The sequence below is a fragment of the Amphiprion ocellaris genome, chromosome 19 (assembly GCF_022539595.1).
Source record: "Amphiprion ocellaris isolate individual 3 ecotype Okinawa chromosome 19, ASM2253959v1, whole genome shotgun sequence".
Classification (NCBI taxonomy): domain Eukaryota; kingdom Metazoa; phylum Chordata; class Actinopteri; family Pomacentridae; genus Amphiprion; species Amphiprion ocellaris.
Genome location: NC_072784.1, coordinates 9,917,752 through 9,927,724, shown reverse-complemented (window position 1 = coordinate 9,927,724; position 9,973 = coordinate 9,917,752). Strand labels below are relative to the sequence as shown.

The 9,973-nt window shown below is 40.5% G+C and overlaps 1 protein-coding gene across 2 annotated transcripts; it reads left to right on the top strand.

Moving 5' to 3' along the window:
* Positions 1-5,807: 5,807 nt before the first annotated feature.
* LOC111584889 (keratin, type I cytoskeletal 13-like) lies at positions 5,808-9,598 on the top strand. 2 transcript variants are annotated; one of them, XM_023294225.3, is made up of 7 exons: positions 5,808-6,265; positions 6,915-6,997; positions 7,120-7,276; positions 8,242-8,403; positions 8,848-8,973; positions 9,061-9,281; positions 9,450-9,598. In XM_023294225.3, exons 1-7 carry the CDS (start codon positions 5,852-5,854, stop codon positions 9,553-9,555), a joined length of 1,269 nt encoding a protein of 422 aa, XP_023149993.2. In that variant the 5' UTR covers positions 5,808-5,851; the 3' UTR covers positions 9,556-9,598. The 2 variants fall into 2 exon arrangements, with proteins under 2 accessions (XP_023149993.2, XP_023149994.2); XM_023294226.3 differs by having other exon boundaries at positions 5,809-6,265; positions 9,453-9,598.
* Positions 9,599-9,973: the final 375 nt, after the last annotated feature.

Sequence of the window (9,973 nt, the reverse complement as noted above, 5' to 3'; positions counted from 1 at the left end):
AGCTGTGTCAATGGAGTACTGATGATATTGTGCGAGGTGTTATGATGCCTGAAGGATGAAGGGATGAAGGATCTACTGAAGCGGTCAGTGATCCACCACTGGAGCTGACTCTGTGCAGGATGTTGTGAAGATGGTGGCTGAGTCAGGCTCACATTGTTCAGGATGGACTGAACTAAGGTAACTCAATGAAATTGGCTTAAAAAACTAATTTTTCTTCATTTTGAGTTCAGGATTTCAAGTCCTTTCCTGTATCTTCATGTTTCAGACGAAAATTAAACATACTGTTGATCTAAGAGAAAAAGTAAATTCCCAACAACGACTGATTATCTCTACTGATCCCACATTTCTGTTATATGTTTTCATTATAAACATAGTTCAACATCCCAATTTGACATTCCTGAAAGTTTTCTCATACAACACAGGTTTAAAGCATCACAAGTATTCATCTTTTACAGCTTTGGTCTGTTTTCTTACCGTTAACATGTAAATAAAAAATTTTAATTCTGTGACTTCTATTGTTCTATTATCTGTAATGCTCTCTGCTTGTCGTACGAGCTTCAGTAGAAATCATCTCGACCTCTCGTAGGTTTTTGAAGATGTTTCACCTTCACACAAGAGGCTTCTTCGGGTGGATCGATTCCTACCTCAAGGTGGCAACAGAGCCATCGATCACATGACATCTGTGTATCTAAATGAGTGAATTAGAATTTGATTTTGAAATTATGCATTAAATTAAATGATGGGAATAAGTCGCTCATGTTAGACATTGATAAGCACAAGCTGTAGTCATAAAAGAGAGCAAATTAGCAGTAAAAAGGCAAATTAATGAACTAATGAACACATCTGGAATAAACGGAAAAATTAAGATTTAAGAATCATCAGAAGAGCCGCTCATAAAATAAGGTGACATTAATCACCTGAACAACCTCAAGGATAAATGCGAGTCAGACTCTTTCTCAGGTGCTTTCAGGTTCCAGGTTTACAGCAAATAACAGTCAGATCCTTAGAATAAATTCATAATCAAAATCTGTGAGGCAGCCGGTCAGTCATTTGGTTCATAGTTTTCTGATTTGTTATTTGGATCAAAAAAAAAGTTCTGTCAAATATTTCTGATGCATTTTAAGACTTTTAGGAATTTTCAGATGTGCAAATTTTTATGTTTTCCCCATCAAAAAAAAAAGTTGTGAGGCTGTTCTAGTGGTTCAAAATCTCCAGAAACATGAATGATAAACTGTTGGAACACAGCTGTCAGTGTCCACAGTGTTTTACATCAACATGAGCTGAGAGGCTCCATGAAGAAGGAAGTTCTTCCTCTAGAATCAGAACCTTAAAGCTCAACTCAAGTTTGCTGCTGATCACATGGACAAAGAAAATGCCTTCTGGAGGAAAGTTCTGTGGTCAGATGGAACAAAAACTGAGCAGAAATATGTTTGGAGGACAGAAGGTGAGGCCTTTAACCCCAAGAACACCAAACCTTCCATCAAGCATGGAGGTGTCAGTATCATGCTCTGTGGAACTGGAGCTTTACACAAAGTAAATGAAATAGTGAAGGGGGAGGATTACCTCCACATTCTTCAGGAAAACCTAAAACCATCAGCAGAAGGTTGATCTTGGACACAGTTGGATGTTTCAACAAGACAATGAGCCCAAACACACATCAGAGGTGGTAAATAAATTATTCAATCAGGCTAGAATGAAGGTTCTAGACTGGTCTCCCCAAAGTCTTGACTTAAACCCATCAAGAACCTCAAGAAACAAGTCTGAGTCACAAAGACAACAAATTTAATTGAGCTGAACAAATTCTGTCCAGAGGAGTCAAAGATAAACCAGGACTTTCTAGATGGAAACCAGAAGAACCAGATCGTGTCATGTTTCCAGAAGACCTTTAATAAATCTATAAAAGAATCAAAATTCAGGATTGTTTGGTTGCGACAAAGATTCATATATTTGAATGATTGTTTGGTTTTGTGTCTTGTTTGTGCTTTTTCCATTTTCAAGGACCAAAAATTAAAAATTTGTTCTCTGCTGAAAACTATTCTGTCTGATTCATCATCAAATTTCAAATAACAGAATCTAAGATGGTGCAACAAATTGTTTCCTGTATTATGAAGTCTGACATCAGGTTTTGTCCAGTTCAGATGTGGAGTTGAGTCAGACTGAGCTGCAAAAACTCAGCCAAAACTCTGAAACTCTCTCAAACTGCAGTTCACAGTGGCCTGACAGTGAAATGAGACTCTGATAACCTAAATACTGAAACTGAGCCGAGGCAACCAGAGAGACGGAACAAAACCAGAACAACCGGATCATCCAGTGCAGGAGGCTAAACACCTGCAGCACAAAACTAACCAGGAAATGAACCACCATCATCACAGTTTACAGTCACATCGACTCACTAACTTCAAAGAGTCCAAACTTTATTATGGCAACAATTCAAAGTCCACACAGGAAAGTTCAGTAAAACCAACATTTGAGCCTGATAGGTGGGTTTGAAAGGCAGCTTATCATTAAAAAAAGAAACTGTAAAAACAGACAGAATCATCATATTTTGAACTATCCGAAACTACTCATCTGAGCTTAAAATCCAGAGATTTCATCCAAATCACTTTCCCCTACGTTTCATTAAAAATGCAGGCAGTGTTTCCACAGAGCATGTAAATAGTTAAATATCTACAATGTGTGGAGCCTCTGCATTTTATACTGTTGTAACACCTGTGGTCATGTTGATTACAGGTGTAATGTGAAGCATGGTGGCAGCATCATGATGTGAAGCATGGTGGTGGCAGCATCATGATATGAAGCATGGTGGTGGCAGCATCATGATATGAAGCATGGTGGCGGCTGCATCATGATGTGAAGCATGGTGGTGGCAGCATCATGATATGAAGCATGGTGGCGGCTGCATCATGATGTGAAGCATGGTGGTGGCAGCATCATGATGTGAAGCATGGTGGCGGCTGCATCATGATGTGAAGCATGGCGGTGGCAGCATCATGATATGAAGCATGGTGGCGGCTGCATCATGATGTGAAGCATGGCGGTGGCAGCATCATGATATGAAGCATGGTGGTGGCAGCATCATGATGTGAAGCATGGTGGTGGCAGCATCATGATATGAAGCATGGTGGTGGCAGCACCATGATGTACGGATATTTCAAGAGAATCGAGACTTGGAGAAGATTTGTTTTCCATTCAGACAATGATGACAATATTTTGTACTGTTGTAACACCTGTGGTCATGTTGATTACAGGTGTTTTGCAATTATGTGAAACAAATAATATATTAAATTCTTTCATCTTTAAAATTCAACATTGATTTTTGTTAGATTAAAGCTCCTACACAGAACCATAAAGACAGAAATATCTTGTGTTTAGTCTTTGATTGTTGAATGTAAATACCTCCTCAGACTTACATCCTGTAACAAATCACGAAGTCGCAGCCTTAATAAAGATAAGATTCTTCTGTCAATAAACTAGCCGTCAGTCGGAGTTAATCTTCCACTTTCTGTTGTGCTATAGGAGGAAAGGTTGAACCAGTAGTGGCTCATTAACATCAAATCGTTTCACTGTGAGATTTAAAGCATCCAGCTGAAATGTGGGTCAGCCCTCTGTCAACAGAGTTACACAACACGACTGCTACTCCAACATTTTGTAATAAAACCCAGCTGAAACCTGCCCAGCCACCGAGGTGATCTCCGCAGTAATTTGGTGCTGGGAAACATCTCACTGCATCAATCAGTCAAACAGCAATAATTACTCCGCCAAGGAATGCGATGGAGTTATGTGACTATCGACGTATGGTTGTCTGTTAATCTTTCTGTGTGCGCAACATTAGTCAAAACAGAGCAATGGATTTGGATGAAATTTTCAGGGAAGGTCAGAAATGACACAAGTAACAAGTGATCAGATTTTGATAGTGATGTGGCTTGTAGTCTGGATCCATGAATTTGTTAAAGATTTCTGTACCATTGTTATAGTTACAGCGTCACTGTAACTATGACAAGTGAATGCTACGTCAACTGCCTACTGATGATCACATGACTGCGATCCTACTGCAAATCCACCCCTACAGACTTATTGGGACTTATGCATAGGAAATTTTACAAGGACTGAGCAGCCTTGGCTGAGTACTGTGCTCTCTGAGTGTTTTTCCTGTTCAAAATGCAGCACTCAAAACTTTCATTGTGATCACTCTGAGACTTTATTGTATTACAAGTAAAACACATACCACAAGTGAAAAAAAACCTTTGTAATTTTCCATTATTTATTTATGCTAAATTTATTAATAAAATCATCGTATAGCTAACTGACAGTTTTTAATATGAACAGTCTGTTTAAACAGAAATGTATTGTAATTTCACAAACATTTCCTTTGTATCCAATAAATTATAGTGTTAAATTCAAGTCTAATATTGTAAATATATTTCTAAAATTAGATATGATTCGTGACAGTTAACAGTTAGTGGCACATTGGTTCTGTAATTTTACATAGAATTGTTTTTTAAAAGAGAGATATCTGGTATAATTAAAGAAGCTCCACAAGAAAAACGTTGAATGAATGCAATCTGCATAGAGCAGGGTGTCCTCAAAAATTTAGTGACCGAGCAAGAAAGAGATGAATGATGGAGGCCACCAAGACACCAATGACTCCTCTGAAGGAGGACTAGAGTTCACCAGAAGACATGTGGGAGACTCTGGTTTTGGCATCATCATGATGTGAAGCATGGCGGTGGCATCATCATGATGTAAGGATATTTCTCAGCAGCAGGTCCTGGAAGGCCTGTAAAGGTAGAGGGTAAAATGAATGCAGCAAAGTTTAGAGAAATCCTGGAGGACAATCTGATGCAGTCTGAAGAGAACTGAGAGTTGGAGAAGATTTGTTTTCCATCAAGACAATGAGCCGAAGCAAACAGCTGAAGCTTCACAGAAATGGTTTAAAGACAACAAGGTGAAAGTTCTGGAGGACGAGTCAGAGTCCAGACATCAATCCAACCGAGAATTAGCGTCTGGACTTGAAAAGTTTTGTTCACTCATGAACTTTGAACAGTTTTATGAAGAAGAATGAGGTAAAATTTCCATGTCCATATGTTTAGATTGATTGAGAACAACACAGGATCATTGACAGAACTGTAGCCAAAGGTTCATCTACAAAATACTGACTGAAAGGAGGAAACTACTGATGAAATCGATTATTTTACATCGTATATTTTTAATTAATTGACATTACTTTGTAGAAATCTGTTGTCACGTTGGCATGAAAGGGTCTTTTTTGTAAATTCTAGTAACTCAAGCCAGATTCAGTTGATTGTGATTCAATGTTGAAAAGAAAACTTCTAAAGGGGGAGAATATTTGTTATCTGTACTGTACATTAAGGTTGAAAGGAAAACTTTAGCTGTATTTATCCACCTGAATGAACACCTGAGCTGAGCTGAGTAAACCAGTCCTACAACAAACGGATGAGTATCAGTGTTTGGTCAGAGCAAACAGCAGCTGAATGAAGCAGCTCATTGTTTGGTTGCACAATAAGTGAGCAGGGGGGCGAAGCTGAGCCTTCAGGGCCAGAAACAACCGACAGACAGACATGTCGCCACAAGACAGGAATCCAACTGCGACAGAGAAGGTTCCAGATGAGAGGCCGACGAAAGAAGGCACCGGCTGCGTCACCTCAAAGACATTCTTAGACTCCCACAGGTACCACAGGTGTGCACTTTAAATTCCTTCCGTGACTTGTGGCAGCTGGTCGTCCTGCCCCGAGGCAACTCCTGAACCCCTCCCCACTTCCAGGAGGCATAAAAGCTCCCGAGTCCAGCCTCTCCTGCACTCTCCCCCTCCAGAGCAGCAGACTCCTCCACCATGTCCATGTACAGCAGCCGTATCTCCAGCCGACGGGCCCTCAGCGTCCACGCCGGCGCTGGAGGCCAAGGGGTCCGGATCTCCAGCTCAGTGGCTCCCAGAAGCTTCTCCTCCATCAACAGCTCAGGCGTCTCCGGGTCAGGCTACTCTGGAGCAGGCTTCTCCGGGTCAGGCATGTCCGGCGGCGGAGGCTTCGACCTGGCCGACGCCATCCCCGACATCAACGACAACAAGAAGGCCACCATGCAGAACCTGAACGACCGCCTGGCCTCCTACCTGGACAAGGTTCGCAAGTTGGAGACCGCCAACGCCGACCTGGAGCTGAAGATCCGGCAGTTCCTGGAGAGCAAGACCAAACCCGAAGGCCACGACTGCTCGGCGTACATGGCTGTGATCAGCGGACTGCAGGACCAGGTGAGTACAGGTTCTGGTTCTGTGTAAAGACTTCTGCAGCTGGATGGATCAGGAGATTGATGGTTTCAATCCCGATCAAGGCATAGTTGTCCAGTTAGGACCCTTAGGCAAGGTCGTTAGTGCTGCCCCGCCTACCTACCTACCTTATTCAATTCAATTTTATTTATATAACGTCGATTACAGGTCAAATTGTCTCAAGACACTTTACAGAACCCAAATGCCTGAACCCCCAGAGCAAGCCCTAAGGCGACAGTGGCAAGAAAAACACACTTTTAACAGGAAGAAACCTTCAGCAGAACCCGGTAGCCACTCTCAGATATACATCGCTTTGGATAAAAGCGTCTGCAGAATTATATTGTAAAGACTGAGCAGTGAAAAGATGCTGAAAGCTTGACTCCTGCAGCAGGTGGAACACAGGTGCAGCCACACCCTGAACACTGCAGCTCTGCTTTACATGATCAAACTGCCGATACAATGACGGACATTTGACTTCAATTTGCATATTTTTTTAAATCTTCTATTCAATCAGGTTTGCAGCTCGTATCAAACAGGGTCAGAACAGGGATACAGGTGCAGCCACGCCTGTCACCCACCTGAAATCATGCTGTTAAAACTGTTCCAGTTTAAAGCCTGAACATTCTGTCCTCAGATCCTCGATGCCACCCGTGTGAATGGAGGTCTGTACCTGGGCATCGATAACGCCAAGCTGGCTGCTGATGACTTCAAGGTCAAGTAAGTACGCCAACATTTTAGTCCTGTAAATGACAACCTTTAAAGAATTAAAAACCACAAGTATAAATGATCTGGATAGCATTGCTGTGTCATGTGACCGATGTCTCCGTCGCCCCCTGCAGGTACGAGAATGAACTGGCCATGCGTCAGTCGGTGGAGGCCGACATCGCTGGGCTCAGGAGGCTGCTGGACGAACTGACTCTGGCCCGATCGGACCTGGAGATGCAGATCGAAGGCCTGAAGGAGGAACTGATCCACCTGAAGAAGAACCACGAGGAGGTGAGAACAAAAATCTTACTTTAACGGTTTCATCCTTTAAACAATTCACTGGTACTTTACAAGTTTCCCTGTTTTATAAAATTACAGAAAATCTTTAAGGTATTAAAAAGATATTAATTTAAATGTTGACTGTACATCAAAACATCCAAAACTATAAATAATGTCCATGTCAAGAAATATATTTTCATTACAGGCAAAAACTATGTAAAATTGCACAGTTTGGATATATTTAAATCAGCAAAAAATACTGATGTTTTACAGATTTTTTGTTATTTGAAAGAGAAATTAGGTCTCCTTAAAACGAAAACATTGTGGATGAAAAAAATACTTTAAAGAAACGACTGTAACATTCAAAAACTTTGAAAATAAATCATTTTACCCTGTGAAAGAAAAAAATGGCTATTTGGAAAAATGCAGATTTTTGGTGTCAACATTATTTATATTTTACATTTAACATGTAAATTAATGACTTTTTTCTGTGATTATAAAAGATATTATCTATAATTTAACAAGACAGAGAAAATCTGTAAGATAAGTGTTTCAGAAGTTATTTGTCATTTGTCAGCGGAAAATATCTGTAAAATAGCATTTTTTTGTGGATTTACATCCAGTAAAACTGTGTAATTTTACATATTGCAAAAGAACAAATGCAGATTTTTGCAAACATTATCTAGATGTTTTTTTTTTAGTCAACGTTTTTGCCTGTAATTTTACGAGATATTGCGTGAAATTTAAAAAAACAGAGGGAATCTGTAAAATAACAGTAAAATCACAGCTGAAACCAAAAAACAACACAGTAAAAAATTGATTATCAATTATTATGATTTTAACCAAAGTCAAAAATGTGCCTTTTAATTTGCTCGACTCACAACCAACGAATTTAGATTTAAAATTATAGGACAAGAAAACCCCAGAAAATGTCAAGTTCTTCTTATAATTCTGCTGATTAATTTGTGGTTCTGCAGGATCTGCTGGGTCTGAGGGCCCAGATGAGCGGTCAGGTGAACGTGGAGGTGGACGCCGCTCCTCAGCAGGACCTGTCCGCCATCATGGGCGAAATCAGAGAACACTACGAGACCGTCGCCGCCAAGAACCGCAAAGACCTGGAGGCCTGGTTCCAGAACAAGGTGAGGCTTCAGGAAACACCTGTCTGATAACACGAATGTCTTTAGCACCCCCTAGTGGCAGCAAGAGAAACTGTTTATGAATCGTATTAACGTAAAAAAATAGAACTATATCATTTATCACTTTTGAATTGAAAATTTAGCAGAATAAAACACAACAAATGTAAAACAAATGTTAAAATTTCTGATTCATTTTGTCTTTTACTTATTTTTAAAATTGTTTTTATTCAAAGTAAATTGGTTGTATAGGAGGCAAAATGTAAATATTTGTATGTTTTTACAATCAATGACATAAATCCAATAACTCATATTAAGTCAATGGAATAATCTCAGTGTGAAATAACAGTAAGTGTCATTTGCATACAAGTTCATTTTTTTAAGACCTTGTTTTAAACCTTTCAGTTGTGTTTTCTCACACTTTGCTTTGTGTTTTTGTTGTTTCTGCAGTCTGAGACCCTGACTAAGGAGGTCGCCTCCAGCACAGAGTCCCTCCAAACGTCTCGCTCTGAGGTCACAGAGGTCAAACGCACGCTACAGGCCCTAGAGATCGAGCTCCAATCACAGCTCAGCATGGTGGGTTTCTAACGTTTGACTGGATGGTTTCAATTTAGACTCAGATTCTGTGAATCTGATCGCATCTGATTTGTTTCCTCCAATCAGAAAGCGTCACTGGAGGGAACCCTCGCCGACACCCAGAGCCGGTACGCCATGATGCTGGCGGGTTACCAGAACCAGGTGTCCATGCTGGAGGAGCAGCTGGTGCAGCTGAGGGCCGACCTGGAGAGGCAGGGACAGGAGTACCAGATGCTGCTGGACATCAAGACCCGGCTGGAGATGGAGATCGCAGAGTACAGGAGGCTGCTGGACGGGGAGCTGCTCAGGTGAGCCGACTGACGCTTTAAAAAGCAGAAAATGTTAAATAATTAGTAGAATAAAAGAGAAGTGAGGACAAAAACATGCAGACAAATGGCAGGATGTGTTCTTACTCTGATTAAATCCACTGTTACACCATTTTAAACTAACTTTAAGCTAACCTTTGATTTTCCCAGCAGCGCTCCTCAGTCGTCGACCACCACGACTCGCCGTGTCGTCATCGTCACCAAGGAGGTCACCGAAGAAGGAGAGACGACATCAGAAACCACCGAGATCAGCTGAGAAACATCAGAAAAACTCAAATAAAACACTTCTGATGAACCTACACCTTCCGTTTCTGTATTTTATTACTTTCATTCTGGTTCAAACACCGTGTGGTTAAATGCAGAATAAATTCATATCATATGACATTAAATCAAACTCACAAAAAACAAAAACATTGAAAGTAATGATTAAATGCTGAAGCTCTCAAATAAAGGCCACAAGAATCATTACCTTTTGGTTTGGAATTATTAATAAAGTTTTCAAAGGTATTACAAAAACATGTCCACTGGGGGGCGCCGTCATGTTGCTGCGAGGTGCAGCTAAAATACAGTCATAGAAAAAAATATTTGAACACCTTTGTTATCTCCAATTTCTTGTTCAGTTTAATTCAGTTCAATTCAATTTTATTTATATAGCGCCAATTACAGGTAAAATT

Bases quoted from the DNA above. Each gene is read 5' to 3' on its own strand.
- LOC111584889 (XM_023294225.3), top strand. From the start codon at position 5,852: ATGTCCATGTACAGCAGCCGTATCTCCAGCCGACGGGCCCTCAGCGTC. The intron at 6,266-6,914 runs GTGAGTACAGGT...TTCTGTCCTCAG, and splicing joins TCAGCGGACTGCAGGACCAG to ATCCTCGATGCCACCCGTGT. The intron at 8,974-9,060 runs GTGGGTTTCTAA...TCCTCCAATCAG, and splicing joins TCCAATCACAGCTCAGCATG to AAAGCGTCACTGGAGGGAAC.